Raw genomic sequence first — 23,686 nt, 5'->3', positions numbered from 1 at the left:
GATCTGTTAAACAAAAAATTAAAAATGTTTTAATGGAAAAACAAGACAACAAACACCCTTTTAAAACATATGTATATTTTCAAGTGTATAATGCGTACATATTCTTTTCATTTAAATAATCTAAATACAATCTGTGATGTTTGATTGACAATTTACAAACAGCTTGTGAAACTGTTCATGACGTCCCAACATCCCGTTTGACACCCAAAATGAGTGAGAATCACGAGGTCCTGATCCGATCCAGAGGAAAGCAAAATAAATAGTGATGCAGTGGACGAACTGGACATGTGATCAGTTTTGGCCTTTCATACGACGACACACAGCTTCATCTGTTTTCTCAGGACTGAAACACGTACGACACACACGAGACAGACGGACTGAAGCAACCATTCACAGCAGAGGTTCTCCTCTTGAGAGAAACATCACTTCCTCCTGAATGTCACTAATGCTGGAGATCAGGAGAGATTCGTGTGTCTCAGACGCTCCTGATCAAATCGCACACACTCGTTAGTGTTTACAGGTTCAAACAAACGAGCCTGAAACCGTTTCCTTCCTGACGGACTGTAAAAACACAAACGTCCATCTGTGACATTTACACACAAACGGCTCATATTTCACCCCAAAATCAAGACATTTTTTTTAGATTATTTTAACATTTTTTTTTAGAACCATTAAGATTTTGTGCATTATGACAGATAATGATGATCATTATGACACATTTCCCCCAAAATTTACTATGCAAAAAAAAAAAAAATCATTCTCATTTATATAATAGCTGCGGAAAAAAAAAAAACTCATATATAATTATATTTAATTTATATTTGTGACATAATTATATATTATATATAATTGTGTAGTGTGTATATATATATATATATATATATATATATATATATATACACACACAATTATATAAAATATAAATTAGATATAATATATATATATATATTAAATATAATTATATACATATATATATATATATATATATAAATATTTTATATATAATTATATATAAATATGTTTTATACATAATTATATTTTAGATTCAAAAGGGATTAAATGTCATGAAAATAGCCAGAATGACAAAAAAAAAAAAAAAAGGCAAAACTCCTGGTTGTGGACTGAAATACGACTGTTTTTCACAACAAAGCATGAAACAAAAACAACATTTATTGTCGTTCTGATTTTCTGATGCCGTGTTTGTGTAAATACGATCATTCGACGACACATCAATCATGTGATGTCAGCAGGAATGGGCGTGTTCGAACAACACTGTGTCAATACAGTCAATAAAGCGCAAATGTTCGTTTTCCCCGGAAACCTTCAAAAAATAAAAAAGTTAAATATCTAAATCCCCAAAATCCCAGTGAGACAATCATTGATTCAGTGACTGGTGACCGATGCTTCTCTTCAAATATCATCTATGTATTCAACAGTATGTACAGCAGGTGGCGCTCTCATCACTAACACTCACACTGAATACAGCGAATGAAGCTCAGCGGCGACACACACACACACACACACACACACACCTGAGCACGGAGAGGAGGGGCTGCAAGGCATTATGGGATGTCTGAGGGATGCCGTCTAGTGTCTCGTGACGGAGTAAGAATGAAGTCAAATTAAAGCCAGTGTCAGGCTCCAGTCATACACGTCTGTTTGTGTTTCCCGCGACCCAATGAGAGTGTCCGGCAGAGATGGGCGTCCGGGGCCGTCCATCGGGGTCATGTGACGTTGACCTCCAGCACGTGATGGTCGGTGCCGGGCAGCACCAGCACCTGGCGTCCCTGCGTGCCGTTGAACACCTGTCCGGGTCCGAAGGCCTGGCGTTTGGGCATCGGGACGCCCCGCGGCTGCTGCTCGCCCAGAGACTGAACGCTCCCGCGGCTCCGCAGACTCGCCGTGTCCGCCTGATCCTCCAGAGCCTTATCCAGCACCGACAGGCTGTCGTTCTCCAGACACGAGTCTGCGCGAACACAAACATCAATCATGAGTCATATCAAGCTGAACGGACTGTCCGAATGAACCGATTCACTCAAATGAATCAGACAAAAGTGCTTCACTACAACCTGCCAAAATAAAAGTACAGGAAAAGTAAAATACAATTTATTAGGATATTATTTTAAGGAATATCACACTCATGTTCATGTTTTAATTCATAGCGTAAAGTACTGAATCATAAATAAATATATAATAAATTGATAAATTAAAATGCAATGTTTCTGTGCAAAGGAACTGTTGTGAATTCATTGCTTTTTAGTGATAAATCTGTACTGAATCACAAAACACGAAATCAAGCAGAACTGACTGTCCGAATGAACCGATTCACTCAAATGAATCAGAATCATGTGTGAGAGAGGCAGACAAAAGTGCTTCATTACAACCCGCCAAAATAAAAATTAATTAAATGATGACAGGAAAAGTAAAATGTACTTCTTAAATACAATTTATTAGAAAATTATCTTTAAGGAATATCACACTCATTCATGTTTTAATTTATAGAGTAAACCTTGTAATATAAAAATAAATAGAGTAAACCTAATATAATAAAATTATTTAAAAAAATTACATTTAAAAATGCAATGTTTCTTTGCAAAGGAACGGTTTTATTTTCATTTGATTACATTTTAAAAGATTGATTGTACTGTTAAAGTTTTATGAATTCATTGCTATTTGGTGATAAATCTGTATTGAATCATAAAACACGAAATCAAGCAGAGCTGACTGTCCGAATGAACCGATTCGAATCAGAATTCGACTCAAATGAATCAGAATCGTGTGTCAGTTCTATAAGAGCCCCATGAATTCAATGATGTGGAAAAAAACTCAAAAGATCTTCAATACAAACTATAAGAAATGATGACAAAGAGTCAAATGTACTTCTAAAATTCATAATAATAATAAACATTATTTAAAATATAATTTAAGGAATATCACACAATCAAGATTTTTTCATTCATGTCTTAATACAGTAAACCTGCAGCACTAAATACAAATAATAATAGTAAAGGAACTGTATTTTCATTTGATTGCGTACCTAAAAAAACTGTTCAAGTTGATTATTTCTTTTGATGAATTTGTAAAAAATCATAAAACACAACATACATAAATATTTAATCAGAATTCGGGAAAAAGTAAAAAATCATCAAACTTTTAATAAATGATTGTTAAAGTTTTATGTTTGCTGATGAATGCCGTGACCTGACCTGTGTCGGGCTGGATGACGACGCTGGCGTGATGCGGCAGGTACTTGAACACACGGATGTTGGGGAAGGGCAGCTGACCCGCGAACAGAGGCATGATCTCCATCTGAACCTTGTGTGTCGCCATGGCAGCGACCGGCATAGACACGACCCCTGAACTCTTGCCACACACCGCCCAGTTACTGTGGTTGTCAATCACTGCAGACACACACACACACACACAGATCATCCAAATAATTAATAAATCAGAAAACTTCTTTACGTGATTAAACAAAACCTTTAGTGTATTTCTTCATTTGGAAAGTTGACGTCCTTTGGTGGGACATTCAATTAAAACTATTTTATTCCATTTTCTAATTATAATGCAAATAATTACTGCAGTTTTTATATGTAAATAATTTAAATTTAAAATACAGAAACTATGCAAAATTCATCCGTGACACCAAAGGAATGAATGGTTACTTTTGAGCTAAAATATTTAATTGATTTAAATTAACATTTAGATAATTTAACAACATGATCGCATGTTCACGGTTCTCTGATGCAGGTTAATGGTCACATGACATGCAGGTCAAAAAATAAAATATTTCATGTTTTTTTAGTAAGTGTTTTATTTTCATTTGCAACATTTTAAAATGATTTATTCCTTAATATGACATTTTTTTATTTAATTATTATTAGTTTTTCATTAACTCACAAAAACCAGCTTGAAAAACATAAAAAAATGTCATGTTTTTAGTAAGCGATTTATTTTTTGGGGTAAAATTTTAAAATGATTTATTCATTATTTTGACATTTTTATGATTTAATTATTATTAGCTTTTCATTAACTCACAAAAACCAGCTTGAAAAACATACAATAATTCTTGTTGTTTTTGGTAAGTGATTTATTCATTTATTTTTTTTGTAATATTTTAAAATGATTTACTTATTAATTTGACATTTTATGATTTAATTATTATCAGCTTTTCATTAAAAACATAAAAAATGTCATGTTTTTAGTAAGCAATTTATTTTTTAGGGAAAATTTTTAAAATGATTTATTCATTAATTTGACAATTTTATGATGTAATTAATTATTAGCTTTTTATTAACTCACAAAATACCAGTTTGAAAAACATAAAAATATGTTTTTAGTAAGCAATTAATTTTTTTTTATTTATTAATTAATTTGACATTTCTATTAATTATTTAATTATTAGGTTTTCATTAACTCTCAAACCCCAGTTTGGAAAACATTTGAACCTAAAATCTTGATGTTGATCAAGTTCATGTTTCTTCAGTCCTTGAGGAAGTGCCGAAGCCGTCGTACCTTCATACATCAGTCGTGAAGTGCGAAGACCTTCCGTCTCGCTGAACTCCTCGTCGGACCGGTCCGTGTCGTTGGGTTCAGTGAGGCGCGTGAGCGACACCTCCAGCCTGCAGAGGGCGCCGGTGCGGCAGTGCTGCTCGCCTGCGGCCGGACAGATCTCCGCTCGCACGCTGTACAGAGTCTGACACACACAGACAAACATGTCAAACATTAAACTGAAGCTGAGACGCAGTCGATCGTCTGTCTGCGAGAGAACGAGACTCACTGAAACTCTCTCCACTGCGAACTCGTAGCTGTAGGGTTTGAGCGCCGCGTCCGGCGCGTCTGCAGGAGCGAAACTGGCCGAGAACACACACTGCAGAGAGACGGGTGGCGCGCCGCTCCACCGCAGCTCCCACACGCTGAACACACACTGCTGACTGAACACCACCTGAACACACACACACACAGATCACTGACAGTCACAGTAGAGCTGCACGATTAATCGCTAAAAGATTTCGATTCAAACACACATGAGATCTTATTCCTAAATGACAACGATTCATTCTGTCTATTCAACATTTGACAAGTACGATCACAGCGAACATTCAGAACTGAATCATTCATTCATTCAAGAGATTCGTTCAAAAACGCTGTATGTAATGAAACAAGAAGTATTTGTGAGTGAGTTATTGAATCATTCATTCAAGAGATTCGTTCAAAAGCACTGATTAGAAATGAAACAAGTCTTTATTAGTGAGTCATTGAATCATTCGTTCAAGAGATTTGTTCAAAAACGCTGATTTGTAATGGAACAAGTGAAGTATTTGAGTGAGTCATTGAATCATTCATTCAAGAGATTTGTTCAAAAAATGCTGATTTGTAATGAAACAAGTGAAGTCTTTGTGAGTGAGTCATTGAATCATTCATTCAAGACATTCGTTCAAAAGAGCTGATTAGTCCTACTTATCCAGAACCAATCAGAGTAAGTCAGACTCACGCTGTGTGTTTTAGTGTTGAGAGAGAGCAGCTCCAGTGACGGCGTGTGTTGATTCTCAGACAGCGTCTGATCGGTCAGCTGAAAGTTAGTGTCCGATACATTCTGAAGACAAACCTGGATGAACTTCCTGTTGAGATGAAACCACACAGGAAACGCATCAAACCACTGGTTACTACAGTAACAATGAGGGGTCAAGAGGGGTCAGTACCTCCGTCCTGCAGACAGCAATGAGTGTTTGACTTTAAAGGGCACATGGAAGGTGAGAGAGACCAGCGTCGAGTAAATGGACCAGGGACAATCGACAGACACCTGCAACAAACAGATACAGACCGTTATATCACACCTGTGACTGCTGAAGGGCCTTCAGTGACATTCTCTAATCTTTATCAAAGAATGAAAATAAAAGCAAATTATATTGTGTAAAATGTATTTCAAAGAGATCATTTCTAGTAATTAAAATAAATTATATATAATTATATAAATTATATATAAATGCGTGTATATACATATATATGAAATATGTATGAAATATATTTATTGGAAGATTTTTTTTTTGCATTTTTTTTTATTATTAATATTAATAATATTTAATTTTTAATATTTAGATATTTAGTCATTAAAATAAATTATATATATACACACACACACATATATATACATGCATTTATATATATTTAAATCTGAAAATATATTATATATATATATATATATATATATATATATATAAATTTATATTAAAAAATATATTTTTGATATTTAAATAAATAAATAAATAAATATATATATATAAACATAAATGCATATGTTTAAATATGGAAATATATTTTTTAAATTTAAATAAAAATTTATATATATATAATATATATATATATATATATTATATATATATATATATATATATATATATATATTATATATATATATATATATTACAATATGAAATATATTTATTGGAAGATTTATTTTTGGCATTTCTTTATTAAATATTATTATTATTAATAATATTTAATTTTTAATATTTAGATATTTAGTCATTAAAATAAATTGTATATATATATATATATATATATATATATATATATATATATATATACACGCATTTATATATATTTAAATATGAAAATATATAAATATATATTAAAATAAATTTTTGATATTTATATAAATATATATATATATATATATATATGCATTTACGTATATTTAAATATGAAAATATTATATTTATATAAAATATGAAATCTATTTATATTTATTGGAAGATTTATTTTTGGCATTTCTGTATTTATTATTATTAAAAATATTTATTTTCATTATTTAGACTTTTCCAGGCCTGGAAACCACAACTTCAAAATTCCATGACATTAAAATTCAGAGCTATGAATGATTTTTCTCTTTGTATTAATGTCTATTGAAATGAATCAAAGTAAAACCATCTTGATTTCATGTCGGCATTAAAAGACATGAGCAAAACATGACCGAATTATAACAACTAACAGATTATGGCTGAAATCAGCAATAAACACAAAAACAATCATCAGTGCAACTTCTGCATGATTTCTGCACGCGTATCAAACCTTCTGGTCTATGATGGCCATCCCGCTGTTGAAGCGCGCTCTGCTGCGGGCGCGATGACTGATCTGACCGTTAGTCAGATGCTCGCTCTCCACCCGCGTGGGGGATGATGGGATATGACACAGAACATCCAGCAGGAACTCCAGCGTGTGGTAGGGCGGCGTCAGAGGAAGAGAGATGCTCGTCACCTTCTCAGACGACTGGATGGACAGAGCGCTCTCACCCACCAGCTCTGAGACAATCACACACATCAAATCACTTCAGTTCTAGGTGTCACTTTTTTTCATGGTTATTTCTATTATCTCTCTGTCGGCTACTGTCACCAAGACAAATTCCTTGTGTGTGAGTGTGTGTGTGTGTGTGTGTGTGTGTGTGTAAGCATACTTGTCAATAAATCTGACTGACTCTCGCTCACCTCCGGTGCTGCTGAGGATGCGGGCGGTGCATGTGGACGAGTGCAGCACCGGCATGGAGTCTGTGTTACTCAGCTGAAGAGCATCGCCCTTCTTCACTGTGTAGTGACCCGTCAGGATGGTGAACTTCACCTGCTGCGGTAACCCAGCCAACAGGTTCTCTGAGAAAACAAGAAACGTCAGGTCTGAAACAGATTCCTAAATGAGCGATCGGGACACAAGCGCTTTCGTCTCAGTGACTGACCTGTGAGAGGCTGGATGGTGAGCTGAGGCTCCTGGGAGTAAACCTCATACTGAACCACAGGGTAAATATGAGGCAGAACGAACTGAATGCGGCCCACCGTGGCGCACAGCTGCCGGAGAGTGTATGTGCCGGGCTTCTGACTCTGAGAAAATCAGGGATTCATTTTCTTCTTTAGATTAATGAAATCACATGAAAAGGTGATGATTATCACATGATTATGTGAAATATATCCAATAATCCAGAGATTCCCAAATAAAAATGTCGAAACCCTTTTACCTAAAATATTTTAAACAAACAAATTATATATATATATATATATATATATATATACTTATTTTTTATTAGAATTTATTCTTTATTTTTTAAATTATTTCATATTTTCTGATTTTAGTTTATTTTTAGTGTTTTTTATTTTTGATGATTTATTTTAATGTTATAATTTAATAAAATTTTGATAAATTATGAATGTTTATATTTTACATTTATTTATTTTAATTTGACATTTTTAAGATTTAATTAATTTTTAGAAAGTGATTTTTTTAATGTTACATTTTTATGATTTAATACAATTTTACAAAGTTTTTTTCATTGTTTTTATTTTAAAATTATTTTAATTTTACATTTCCATGATTTCATTTTTAGTGTTTTATTTTTAAATAATTTATTTTAATTCAAAATTTTCTGATTTAATAAATTTTTAGATAGTGTTTTTTTAGGGTTTTTATTTTACAATTATTTATTTTAATTTGACATTTAAGATTTAATAAATTTTTAGAAAGTGATATTTAATGTTACATTTTTATGTTTTAAAAACAATAAAAAAACTTTCTAAAATTGTATTAAATCATAAAAATGTAACATTAAAAATCACTTTCTAAAAATTAATTGAATCTTAAATGTCAAATTAAAATAAACAATTGTAAAATAAAAACAATGAATAAAACTATTATTTTAAAATTTGTAGGGTTTTTATTAAAAATTTATTTTAATGTTACACTTTAATTAATTCATTTTCAGAAAATGTTTTACTTTGTTTATATTTTACAATTTATTTTAATTTGACATTTTTAAGATTTAATTAATTTTCAGAAAGTGTTTTATTTTTAGCGTTTTTATTTTAATGTTATAATTTTTTTAGAATGTGTTTTACTATGAGTGTTTCTATTTTACAATTATTTATTTTAATTTGACATTTTTAAGATTTAATTATTTTTTAGAAAAATATTTTTTAATGTTACATTTTTATGATTAATTAATGATGATCTTTTCATCAGTTTGGGAAACCCTGCTATAATCAGATCAAATTAAAGGTTTTTTCTCACTGGTGCGGTGAAGACGATGCTGTTGTTGCCAGGCAACAGAGTGACATCATGAGCCTTAAGCATCTGAGCTCCATCATCCATAGCGAGGGCAGATGGCGCAGTGATGGGCGTGTCGAGGGACGTGGTGCTGTCTTGGCGTCGCATCAGCAGGTGCATGTTCTTACAGACCACGCCGGCGGTGTTCAGCGCGTTATCAGACGGACTGTGTTCCTGGATCTCGCAGAGCTCCAGCGCCGGAGACGCTGACACCGGACTGGCCGCCGGGAACGTGACGGTGCCATCCGGGTTCTGAGCGGCTCGTTTCTGAGCCGTCGTGCCGGGCAGCTCCATGGTGAAGTGGACGCTGGCGGCGAGCTGCTCCACCCGTACGGGCACGGGCATCAGACTGCACAGATGCAGCTCCAGCTGCAGGACGGCACCGACGTGCACCAGCGCCGAGGCGGGACGGAAACGCAACTCGTGAAGCTGAGTGAACGAACTCATGCTCAGAGCAACACGCGGGTCTGTGGGAAAAGAGAAAGACAAAAATGTTGCAGACACAACCATGTGACAACAGCTTTTCTGACACATATCTATCACGTGACCTGAAACAGCACACGATTAGTGCTGACAGCATGATTTTATTGAGTCTGTCATGAAGCCTGGTAGCTGTGGTCAGTTCATCATAACACAAAATTATAATGTTATGTATATAACAATATTTTTTAGTTATTTTATTATATTTTTATAATATTTAAATAATATTAATATTTAGTATTATAATGTTAAAATATGTATAATATTTAATTATTTATATATTTTTATATATAATATAAATTAATATTTATATATAAATATTTTATATTACTTATATATTATTTTTTTTATTATTTTTTTATATTTTACAAATTTTACTGATATTTATTTTAAACAATTAATTAATTTAATTTTTATAATCTTTTTTTAATGAAACATTTATTTAAATGAACAACGTGAGACCTAAAATACTTTTTATAATTTTTAAGTATTTTATTACATTTTTATAATGTTATGTATATAACAATATTTTATAGTTATTTTGTTATTTTTTAATAATATTTCACTATTTAATTATATTTTTTTATGTTATGTATATAACAATATTTTTAGTTATTTTATTATATTTCTATAATATTTCACTATATAATTATTTATATTTTATATATATAATATAAATTTATATTTATATATAATATAAATATTTTATTTTACTAATTATTTATATTTTGTGTAATTTATTTATATTTTTATCATTTATTTTTATATTTTACAAATTTTACTGATTTTTATTTTAAACAATTGTTTATTTATTTAATTTTCATACTTTTTTTAAAGAAACTTTTATTTAAATGAGCGTGAGACCCGAAATATATAAATATAATAATTTATTTATTTATTCCAATTTATTCTAATCTAATTTATTAGATTTAATATTTTTATTATATTTTTATAATTATTTATTTTTAGTTATTCTATTATATTTTCATAATTTTATTTATTTAAAATATTATTTTTTTATTTTATAATCTTTCATGAAACTTTCTCAGCAAAGAGAAAGACAAAAAAGAAAAAAAAATATTTTTTTTAAATAAAAAAAAAGTGACTTTTTAGTTAATTATTAATTATTTAAAGGAACAATTATCTTTCAACAACGTAAGAACAGCATTCCTGACTCAAATCTGTCATGTGACCTGGAATAAAGTGTGCCGTTATGACACTTCTATAGTGTTTTTGTCATGGTTGCAGCCTGACAGCTGTGGTAAACACACTCCGAACACAAATCTGACCTTTCTGTTGAGCTTTGCTCTCTGCGGTCTGGCTGGCAAAGGTCAGGATCTCCTGGCAGAAGTGCTTCCTCTCTTCATCGCTCAGGTTGGCATCGCTGGCGAGCAGAGCGCTCGTCTGCAGGTATCTACACACACGGTCAAAGAAAACACACACACCAGACAAAAAAACAGGAACCTGACCTCACTTCTGACAGCAGGAAACAACATCATTTTACTTCCAAAATCTGTCATTTCTCCTTTATTAGTTCACAGTAAAACCCGGAACATGTTTTAAGACGAGTCAGTCTTTGGTTGTGCACAGTTTGACACGCGTTAGAAACGTGTGAGAATCACACGAGATTCAGTGGCATGATATGGTCACGTGTTTCATCATATACATGTGATCAGAGATGTGTGAAGGATACTCGTCCATCTTCTGCAGCTGTTTCTGACACTCTGCAATCTGTTTGCGTGTGTGTGTGAGCGGTAAACTCCAGCTCTCGGACACGTACGACTTCAGGGAATCCAGAAGGAAGTTCTCAGCACTTTGAGGGTCTCCCTTCCTCCTGCACACACACACACACACACACACACACACGTACGTATGATTAATCGTGCACATGTACAACCCATCTCCCACAGGAGGCCGTTATACGTGCTTCTGTTCCTTCAGGGATTTTCAGTCATGCTCACATGTAGAACTCAGCCAGACTCTTCCCAACAAGCCGAGCCGAACGCAGCCGCCCGATCGCCCTGTACATCTCCATAGCGGCGTGAGACAGCTCCTGATCAGAGAGACAGACTCTCACAAATGATGTCAAAAATAAACCTAGTAATCACAGCGCTAAAATAAACACACGCAGATTACAGGACTAAACTCTCACCAGATAGTGTTTCTCAAAGGCCTCTACGGATGATAACGCCTCCTTGAGCTTTTTATATGGACTCTGAAGGCTGTTCGCTGAGAGAGAGAGATTACAAACACATTACAGAGATAATTTAAATAAGTATATATATATAAATCCGGTGAACCAATGATTCAATGGCCCATTCATAAAGAGAGCCATTTACTTCCTGAACGAATCGAATGAATGAACGATTCAATGACTTACTCATTTAGACATTTACCGCCACCTACTGGCAGTTTTAGTTTCTTATTTAGAGTATCATGTCATTAAAAAAATCATTTCATATTTCCATATTAATAAAAAACCCATTAAAGGGGCAGTTCACCCAAAAATGAACATTCTGTCATTATTTACTCATCCTTCATGTTGTTTCAAACCTGTATGACTTTCTTTTGCGGAACATAAAAGAAGATACTTTGAAGAATGTTGGTAACCAAACTACTTTGGTTACCATTGACTTCCATTGTATGAAAAAAAAATACTGAGACATTTCTCAAATTATCTTCTTTTATGTTTAATTGTAGTGCATTCATGCCACCTCAATAAACAGTCTGTAAATATATCTAAATACAATTTCAGATGCAGCTTCTTAAAAAAATATATCATGGCCGTTGAAGCCTAAAAGTTTGTGTAATAAATTCTATGTTGAATCAAATAAAATATTTCTTTCTAAGGGTATGTTTACACGACAACGATATGCTTAAAACGGAGACGTTTTTACTTCGAGTTTTCAACGTATAGACGACACCATTGTCAAAACAATCCCCATTTATCCAAATAGGGCTGGGTATCGTTCAAAAATTTACGATATCGATACCGATACCTTCTTCGATACCGATTCCTGAACGATACCTGCTTATAAATTAACATTTATTTAAAATTAAAGTTCTTATTTGGCTCAATTACATTTCCTTAACAGCCTTTAAACACAGGATTTACTCCCTTCTAACTTTTTTTGCCACTGTTTCCTTACATCATTGCTGGATATATAATTATATATAATATATAATTATATCATTTCTGTTAGTTAAGCTTGTGTATATTTTTAGTTAAAGCTGTTAAGTTATAAAGCAATATCTCATGTAGGGTTTTCCTTTGTGTTTTATATAATGACCAATAGGAGGTGCTCTAGGCACATGCTTTCCTTGATTGGTTTTCTCTAAAGAGAAATAGGAAAAGGTCGCCTATTCAAAACAAAAGTGTAGTTTAATGACGACGAGATTGAGCGCGAAATCATGGGATGTGTTGTCTTCACGTCTACAGATGGTGGAAAAGAATCAGGACAGGACTCATGTTCATGGATGAGGTTATTAACGTAACTGTAGTATGAAGCAGCTCGAGAGCAGCGGGACTTTTATTATGCCACAGTCACCGCTTCCGCTTGTTCCGGTCAAGCGTATGTGGGGTAACGCAGCACTGTTTTATCATAATAGATACATTTGAGTGTGTTAATGCACATCTATCTAAAAATCTTACATATTGTGCCTTTAAATTTTAGTAAAATGAAATACCTCATACAACATGGATAATGGAAAGCGATGTGTTATTTTAGGCTAATTACCCGTTTCTGGTCTTTCTGCTCCCAGACCAGCCAGCAGGTCAACGGTTTTGTTCAGGTCCTCAGAGTTTGGGCCGTTCTCTGACACCAGACCACACAGATCACCCAGAGATTTCAGCTGCCAACAGATGAACACATGGTTGTTGGGTGTACACTTACGCTTTATATTAAGTTGTCCTTGTTACAGTATAATTATACAAATAAGTACTGAGTAATATTAAGTAACAAATGCTCTAATTTTGTTTTAAAATGGAGTAAAAGTCTCAGTACCTTCTCAGTAGCGTATGTCCACAGGCCCACGGTGTGAGAGAAGTTGGCCTCCAGTTGGCTGCGGTCGCAACAGCCCTCGATCCTGTGCAGCACCTCCAGACAGCTGAGAAACACCCAGCAGTCCAGCGCGCCGCTCACCACAGACACCTGCAGCAGCGACACCCATCAGCCCCCCCATCTGAATCACACCTGAATAAAGCTCTGAGCAAACACTCACGAGTACCTCCAGCAGTCGCAGCTCTTGCACACAGTTGTGCAGGAGTTCGAGCGCTCGGGCCGTCACCTCCCAGGGTCTCTGCAGGAAGATGAGCAGCGTACACTGGCGGGAGAACAGGTAACTGCGCAGATCCAGCAGACTGGCCTCTCCTCTCTGGATCAGATCACGCTTCTCCATGTCGATGGGTCTGCGCAACAGCAGCCCGTTCCAGCTCCGCACCGGCTGACAGAACGAACCCAGCCAGTTGGCACCATCTGAACACAAAGAAAACACAGAGGACTAGAGTGAAACCTGGGAATACTGGATCCTGAATCCACCCATGACAAAATTAAAATGAGTGATTTAAATATTTTAATTTTATAATTTTATTTCAAATTTATTTAAAAAAGTATTTATTATATTTTTACATATTTAATCTATTTCTATAATGATATTTTATATAAGCTTTTTATTTTTCATAATTTTATTTATATATACATATAATTAAAAATAAATATTTTTATTTAATTTAAAATAAATTTAAAATTGATATTTTGTTTTTATCATTTTATTTCATATTTATTTCAAAACATATTTAATATATTTTTAAATATTTTATTCTACTTGTATAATTTTATTTTTATGTTTATTATTTTTTATTATATATATATATATATATATATATATATATATATATATATATTCCATATATAAAATAAAAAAATACATATTTTTTTATTAATTTAAAATGTTTAAAAATGTATTTTATATATATATATATATATATATATATATATAAATAAATTTTAATGAATTAAAAAAAAATTATTTTATTTTTATAATTTTTTTTTATATTCATTTAAAAAAGTATTTATTATACATTTAAATATTTTATTCTATTTCTATAAAACGTATTTATTATGTTTTTATATATTTAATTCTACTCCTATAATTTTATTTTTGTTTATTATATTATTTTTATTTTATATTTATTTGAAAAAGTATTTATTATTTTTAATATTTTCTTATTTTTGAATATTTTATTCTATTTCTATAATTATATTTTTGTTTTTATTTATTATAATATTTTCTAGAATTTTAGTTATATTATTTATAATTAAAATATATATTTTTAAATAATTTAAAATTTTTTAAAATTATTTTTATAATTATTTCAAAAGGTATTTATTATATTTTAAAATATTTTATATTTCTATAATTGCATATATTATATATATATATATATATATATATATATATATAATAAAAATGTATTAATTAAATTTTTAAACATTTTATTTGTATTATTTTATTTCATATTTCAAAAAGTATTATATTTTAAATTATTTTATTCTATTTCGATAATTTTATTTTAATTTTAAAATATTTTTTATAAATAAATATTTTATAAAAATATAATAAAGTATAAAAAAATATAATAAATGAAAATATACATTCAATAATCTATCATAAAACTTTCTCAGCCCTTTTTCTTTTCTGCTGATGAAATCGAAGCTGTTTGGGTCAGTGGTAAAAAAAAATAATGACCAATAAAATTATAGCTTAACATTTCACAATCAAATAAATCCTGATGGCCAAAATCCCTAAAATTCCCTCCCTACATTATTTCCCACTTCATATTCTCACATACAGTGTGGTTACCTGTATGTACGTTTTTTCATATTGCCTTTAAAACATGAACGGCTGTTTCAAATATTAAATTATGCCGGGAAACACAAGATATTAATGCACAGATGCCGGTTTACCTCCAGCGCCGAAGTTGAGCACATACTGTGTGAAAAGAGCGTCTAGTTCATCATACTGGACCAGAGCGTCTTCAAACTGCTGCAGCATCTCAAACACAAACGCCAGCTCCTCCTGATCAACACACAGACAGATTTACACAGCTGGAAACAGGCACTGTGTGTGACTGACAGCTTCCTCAGCCAATAACACACCTGGACCATGAAGTAGTCACAGAAGCTCCAGCCGGGCTCAGTGCGTTTCTCTCGGAGCGTCCGCATCTCGTCCTCGAAGCGGCCCAGATTCCTGGTGAAGGACATGAGCAGCAGCGTGCGCAGTTTAGTGAGGAACGAACTCCACGACTCCTGAGAGCGAGACGACTCCTTCAGAGGGTCAGACAGAGCCACACACCTGACAGACAGACAGATTGAACCACAGCAGATGAGACGTACACAAAACACTGGCGGAAAATCAATCAACGCTTATTTTCACACCATTTAGTGCATTGGATGATTAAACACCGTGGTAACAAGCTCAGTTATCAGCCCTCACGATAATCTCAAAACACTGATAACGACGGATTAATTGGTGATTATGTGAAAAACATGCAAAACATCCATCTATAATAACCTGAATAAGATTCAGATCTGATTGACCGCTGCATGTGTTGAGTTTGATTATTGTGCTCAATGTGTTGATGTTATATATTTTTTAAAGAATGTTTTAAATGTTATTTATATTTATTAAACATATTTGTCATTTTTATTTAAATAACATAACATATTTATTTAAATATTTTACTATATTTTATAATTCTATTTATATTTAAACATTTTTAATAAATATTTTATTAAATAATTTTTTTTTTACATTTTAGTATTTAAAAAAATTAATAATTTTTTATAGTTGTTTATTTTTAAAAATTTATTCATATTTTTATTCAAAGTATTTGTTACATTTTTATTTTTAATATTATATTTGTATAATTTTGTTTATATTTAACAAATATTTCAATAAATATAAATAAAATATTGTATAAAAATATAATAAAATAAAAATATTTTAAAACTAAAAATATATGATAAAATATAATAAAGTATAAAAATAGTCTGTCTCGATATGATTTTTTTTTACATTTTAGTAGTTTAAAAAGATGTATTAATATTTTTATAATTGTTTATTTTTTAAATTTTATTTATATTTTTAAAAGTATCTGTTACTTTTTTATTTTTATTACTATATTTGTATAATTTTGTTTATATTTATATACTTTTATTTTTATAATAATTTGATTTATATACAATTCTTTAAAAATATTCATAAAATTACTATATTTTATTATGATAAAAATATAGTAAAGTATAATAAATAGCTCAATGTCTCAATGTGATTTTTTAAAATTATTTTTATAATTGTTTATTTTTTTAAATTTAATCATATTTTTAAAAATATGTTACGTTTTTATTTATTTTTTAATATATTTTTTTATTTTGTTTATATTTAAAAAATATTTTAATACATATAAATAAAATAAATATTGTATAAAAATATAATATAATTATACTTTTATTTTATATTAATTTTTACTGATTTTTTTAAACAACAAATATAAGATAAAATATAATAAAGTATAAAAATAACAAGTTAATCAGGATGATCATTTTAAAACACTGCGAACGAATGATTCATTGGTTTGACTGCTTAATTAGACATTCAGTTTCTGTTCAAAACATCTGTCTATAATAACCTGAAAATAGTGAGATCTGATTGACCGCTGCGTGTGTTGAGTTTGTTCATTCAGCCGTACGGCGCGCTCAGCTCACACGCTCATCAGACATGTAGCAGCGCACGTAAAGCTATCATCTAAATGCGGCGCAGATCTCAGTCACAGCAGCTGCTGACGCGCGCTGGGATTAGGAGCTATTTCGGCGCTGCCGGAGTCAGGTTCCGCGCGTCTCACCTGTCGCTCTGTTTGTTGCAGAAGTCGTTCCGGATCTTGTCCACGATGGAGGTGCGCGGCAGGATGTTGGTTTTGTTCTTCTTCTTGTTGTCACTCTCCACCACCACGATGAGCCAGTCCACCGACCCGTGGAGACGCAAGACGCCCTGCCAGCGCTGCATGTCCTCTTTAACCGATGCCTTGTACACCTCGGTGTCCTGACACACACACACACACACACATATTAAACAACACCTGCATCTCAAAATGGCGTATACTAAATACTGTTTTTAAAATGTATAATGCACATTCCATCTCATTCTTGATCAAACAAGTTCATTTTTATGCATTTTAATTTTAATGCAAAACTGGATTAAAAATATTTGGATATAAACAACTTTTTATTCCACTAAAACATAATTCTTTTAATGCTATTTGCATACCATATTTTCCAGAATATAAGTCACGTTTTTTATCACCTGAAAGTTACATTATGCAATTAATGTCAAGCATGCAAAACATTTGTGGTCGTGCTGAACGAGAGAGAAGTGTGAGATCAAGTTTATTTCTTTAGCACATTTCCCACATGCCGGTAGTTTCAGTTTCCCTTTAAACAGGCTTTGCATTTATAATAAATGTTGTTTATAATGAATGACACTATAATTTGTTATATAATTTGTTTTTAATTCCTGTTCTGTTTTGAACACTGTTAAATCTAAAGGATTTGTTGTGAAGTGAGGGGAATTAAAATACATGTTTGTAAACGTTTAGTTTTATTTACCAGTATTTTATATTATTTCTGAATGTAATAATAAAATGTGATTTATACGTCGTTGCAACTTGCAAACCAGTGTTTTTTTTCTCTCAACAATGGAATTTCGACTTATTTTCCAAAAAAAAAAAAAAAAATGGTACTTTTGCACTATTCTTAGAGATGCACAATTCTTTTAAAAGACAACATGATTTCAAATCGTTTCAAATAGAGATCATGATTCTCACACAACTCTAAATAGACAACTAAACAAAATAACATCATTTACTAGAGGTTATGACAATGTTAATTGCTGCAGCCTATTTAAAATGTTTAATTTTTTATTTTTTTTAAATCGGTTTGAGTGAATGATTCAATGACTCACACATAAAGACTTCACTTGTTTCATTAGGGGACGAACAGTGTTTTTGAACGAATCTCTTGAATGAATGATTCAATGACTCACTCATAAAGACTTCACTTATTTCATTAGGGGACGAACAGTGTCTTTTGAATGAATCTCTTGAATGAATGATTCAATGACTCTTTCGAAAAGACTTCAATTGTTTCATTACTGGATGAATCTGTGTTTTTGAACAAATCTCTTGAATGAATGATTCAATGACTCATTCGAAAAGACCTCACTTGTTTCATTACGGGATGAATCAGTGTTTTTGAATGAATTTCTTGAATGAATGATTCAATGACTCACTCAAAAAGACTTCGCTTGTTTCATTACTGGATGAATTAGTGTTTTTGAACAATTCTCTTGAATGAATGATTCAATGACTCAATTATAAAGACTTCACTTGTTTCATTACTGGATGAATCAGCGTTTTTGAACAAATCTCTTGAATGAATGATTCAATGACAAATACATTTGTTTAACACTTGTCGCTACCTACTGGTGTAACGATGTAATTGCGCCAATCTTTATTTGAAGTTACTTTCAAAAGTTAATTTGCTCTATTTTGATCACTATCGTAGACATCAGTGTTTACATCCTAAATATAAACTTTCATCCCAGTACTTCTGTGGTAATTTCAACAAAAAATAGTGCACTTTAAAAACCAGGATGATGCACTTATTTAACATTAAAAACTTAAGTGTGGAATGTTGGAAACATGCACTCAACGGTTGCAGCTTTAATTATTTAGCGGAAGGAATAAGGCTGTCCAACTTTGGATTACAAAATAACTTTTTGAAACTCGTACACTAGATGGACGAGGGACACAACTATGGTTTGATCTGAGACTCACGCAACAGTCGGTCCAGTAGATGTGCAGGAAGGGGAACGTGAGCAGCGCTTTATTTCCCTCTTTAGGAAGCAATTCCTCCTTAAACTGGACAAAATTAGCCTCCAGATAGATCATCTTTGGTGCTCGTCCGTAAGACCTGAGACGAGAAATAAACACAATATTCCTCATTTAAATAATCCATACGCAGAATAAAGGGGCGGGGCCTGGCTGAGTGAGTTAGTAGTGTGTTGAAACTGCCGGTTATGGTAAGGGGCGGGACATTTCCCAAACAAACTCGAAGCGCTTGACCAATCACAACACACTGATCCAGCCGACCAATCAGAGCACATTGCGCTTTTCAGAAGGAGGGGCTTCATAGAGACAGGAAGTAAACAGAGCGTTACTGACAGACTGGGAAGAGAGGAGCTGCAACAATGGAGAATATGAGGAAAATAATCAACATTCAAGGTAGAGCCAAAAACAAAATCAAGACTTCAAGTCCTCTTTAATCAATCCTTGCTGGACATCCTGGTTCTGCTTTAACTTTAAACTATCTTCAACACTTCTTTGACTGTCAGTATGAATCCCGGTGGATTCTTATCAAAACAAATGCATTTCTTCTGAACACAACACATTAAAATTGTTGAGACTGTTCCAGATCTGGTCCTTTCAGAATGACGATCTAAACAGGAAGACCTTGATGACTGGATTTCCCTGTCAGGCCTGAAAGATCATGTGACAGAGACTGCTTCCTTATTTCAGTGGCACACAACAGAACGGTGTCTCATCACACCACAGCAGAATATGCCGTGGAAAAGACTTGAATTGAACGACTAAAGACAAGAATAATGGGCGATCACAGCTGAATTTCACTGCACAGCTCCAGTGGATCAGCTTTAAATACGACATAAACGCCCTGAAGGAGGATAAAGTCTAAAGAGAAGAAAGAAAATACTCTTTTGTGACAGTCAAATGGTAAACAAATGTCTTGAGGAGAATATCTAATATCCTCTCGTCTCTCGGTTCACACAGAGTCATGGAAAAACACACAAACACACACATAAATGGCAAGAGCTTTTCTCCAAACCTCAAACTCCAATCTGATGTTTATGAAACTTTCTGAAGTCAGTGATGAAGATATTAAAATATTATAAACATTAACAATCATGATTTTCTGTAAAGCTGCTTTGAAACAATGTGCTTGTGTACTTGACGACGTATGCAGGATCCTCCAATCATCATGCACTTTAAGCCCCGCCCCTGCAAGCTCGCACTCATCTGCATACAAGTTTGAGTGCCATGCCCACATCTCAACACCCAATCAACAACCGATGCACAGAATCAAGCCCCGCCCTACATTGATTCTTTTTCGATAATCTGTTAAACTCAAATGTACATCACAATACTGAAGATCTGATGCTAATACTGTTTCATAGGGACCATATATAGATATATAGATAGTCATAACCCTATATAATAAAATATCAGCTGTGCAGTGAGAGAATATGCCATAGTAAAGCAGCTCTCACCTTCTCCACTCCATGGGTTCTCTGGGCAGCTGTTGGGTCAGTGAGCTGTACAGGGCCGTGAACAGGTTCTGATCGCCCGCACCTGCTCAACACACACACACACACACACATTACCAGCCTGAAGTTTGTCACTTTAATTTCACAGTTAAACCACTAAAACACATCTACAGTGCTCCATTCTTTATTTATTCTTTTATACATGTTTGTTAATGGTCATGCATCATTTAAAGGTACAGTAAGCAATTTCTGAGAAACGCTGTTGATATTTGAAATCACCAAAACAAACACGCCCCTATCCGAAAGGATCTGATGGTGCGTTCAAGGCATGTCGGACAAATTGTATTTACAAGTTGAACGCACATGAAAGCACAAAGTCATAAACACTGTAAGCCCCGATGTTTACAATTTGGGGGCGTGTCAGTGAGAAACGTGGCGGAATACCACAATATTTATAGGTATTTAGCAGTGACATTTCAGGCTTTTTTTTTTATTTACAACAAAATAAGCTAATTCCCTGTAGGGCTGCATGATTAAATCGCACGATACGAAAAATAACATTGAAATCGCTTAAACGCGATTATGAAAATTTTATGCGCAGCTTGTCAATTAAGTATGGCTCCAAATGCTAATCCACCTTAAAGCACGAGTCGCTTATAATGTACATTTGAAAAAGCAACACGCGTCAAACATCTTTCCAGACATGAGAAGCATTTATTAACATCTTGTCCAACAAAAGACAACATTTAATAACTTGTTTTTACTCTAAACTCACTTCATAACGACAGTTGAACGTCCTTCTGTGAGATTATGTGGCTTCTTACACAGAATAAGGCAGTTGTGTGTTTATCAGTCATGTTTAATCAAAGCGTTTCAATCTTCTGTTTATTCAGCTTCAGCGATAGTATGATGCCCATAGGGATGTCCTGGAATGACGCATGTTATCTACTTCTGCGGCAGAGCATATTTGGAGTTTCTGCGCAAGAGCACCCTCTGGCTTTCAGAAGCTGCGCATAAAATAATCGCTGCCTTTGCCAAATCAAGCGCGATAAAATTTGTGATAAATATCGTGCAGCCCTAATTCCCTGCGCAAAATATAATATAACAAACAATATAATATGTAACAATAAAGTTTATAAATTAGTTAAAAACATAAAAAAGCAAAACACATCTGATGCACATTCTTTGTTCTTCATTTTAGAAGTAGAGTTTAAAAACCTTGCTTTGTTTTTGTGTAGTTAATTAAGAGAAGGTACGCCACCATCTTGCTCCGACAAAAGTGACTGATGTTGTAAACGCGACTTCCCAACTCGTAAAATACGAACTTCCCAGGAGGACTTGAACGCACCAACACCCCTATCTTGATAGCTCCGCTCATAAAATTCACAAACACGCTATGCAACACAGGCTCCTCCCCCCTCATGAGTGGACACGCCTCTTACTGCTGATTGGCTACAAGAGTTTTGGTGTCAAATATCAACAGCGTTTCTCAGAAATTGCATACTGCACCTTTAATATACATCAGGGTTATTATGGTTACTAAAACTATAACCGTAAAAAACATTTCAGTTACTTGACATAAAAATAAACATTACCTGAAATAAAAATTAAAATTGATGTAGCTGATATTTACATGGCAGATATTTGCCAATCTAGACAGGATTCTGTGTGCAGCAGCAGCATTTGGTGTAATTATATTCATGTTTAGGAAACTCGCTAGAAGACAGCCAATAAAATGTCAGTTTTGGCTGAGGAAACTAACAAATGAATTACCAAAATACTGTGTTACAGTGACTGTATTTGATGGCATCAGGTACTCAAATATGATTCACCAATGTAAATCTAACAGCACTTGTTAAATGTTTAACATAAAGATGGTAATACCACAGTATGTTCTGTTTTGTTTTTTTAATGAACTTGCTTGTGATTACATGTTTACGAATTTAGACTGATTCGGTAGAGAATCATTCAAACAGATTCATGGATGAGAACTGAATCAGAAGAACGACTCGTTCGGTTTGCGGGTTTTACTCCACTCAAGCAATATCCCGCTAAAAGCAAAGCCGCAAAATACAGACTCGTTCATTTAATAAAAATCCCTGATATTTCCATTATGACATGAGGAATATCATGAATCAGATGTCAGTGTGAACCACCACAACACACCAAAACACCGCTGCAGTCGTGATGACAGTATTATGAGGGTTATAACATCCACTCACAGGTCACTATGGGTTTGTTCTCCATCGTGTAGATGATGGGCTTCTCCTCATGGGTCTCCATGGGTTCCGTTCATCAACATCAGAGTAATCGATCACATTCAACACCGCTAATGTATCGATGAGGCCCCTTCACTCTCCATTTCCTATCTGCTGACAGTGAGCGACGACTTCCGCCCCGCGTCACAGCCATAGAGGAAGTCCACAAAAAAGACTTTTACTCTATAAAATATTAACGATAGTTACAACATTGGCTTCTTTTTGTATAAACAACTTATTCTATTAATCTTTTTAATTGTCATGTATCATTAAATATACATCAGGGTTAACTAAAATTAAAACTAAAACCGTGAGAAAAAGAAAACATTTTCGTTAATTAAAATAAAATATAACGTATTTTACTTCAGCTAGGTGCCAAGGCAACATTTTTCATTTTCATTTAGTATAACTACTAAAATAACTGAAATAAAAACTATATATGCATTTTAAAAAAAAATGACAAAACG

The 23,686-nt window shown here is 33.1% G+C and overlaps 1 protein-coding gene across 1 annotated transcript; it reads right to left on the bottom strand.

The window, feature by feature from the left end:
- Positions 1-55: 55 nt before the first annotated feature.
- Positions 56-23,402, bottom strand: trappc10 (trafficking protein particle complex subunit 10). Its single transcript, XM_051911661.1, has 23 exons — positions 23,184-23,402; positions 20,965-21,046; positions 19,457-19,592; positions 17,468-17,664; positions 15,723-15,918; positions 15,531-15,642; positions 13,792-14,039; positions 13,569-13,715; positions 13,302-13,416; positions 11,717-11,793; positions 11,526-11,617; positions 11,258-11,398; positions 10,854-10,978; positions 9,049-9,551; positions 7,727-7,868; positions 7,485-7,643; positions 7,072-7,301; positions 5,703-5,803; positions 5,495-5,621; positions 4,781-4,945; positions 4,516-4,696; positions 3,207-3,401; positions 56-1,966 (listed from the first exon to the last, which is right to left on the bottom strand). The coding sequence occupies exons 1-23, from the start codon at positions 23,242-23,244 to the stop codon at positions 1,725-1,727; spliced, it is 3,774 nt and encodes a 1,257-aa protein (XP_051767621.1). The 5' UTR covers positions 23,245-23,402; the 3' UTR covers positions 56-1,724.
- Between the last annotated feature and the right edge of the window lie 284 nt (positions 23,403-23,686).

Source organism: Ctenopharyngodon idella, chromosome 11 (genome assembly GCF_019924925.1).
Source record: "Ctenopharyngodon idella isolate HZGC_01 chromosome 11, HZGC01, whole genome shotgun sequence".
NCBI classification, from domain to species: Eukaryota; Metazoa; Chordata; class Actinopteri; order Cypriniformes; family Xenocyprididae; genus Ctenopharyngodon; species Ctenopharyngodon idella.
The sequence above is the reverse complement of the archived record's forward strand: the minus strand, read 5'-3'. Positions and strand labels throughout refer to the sequence as shown.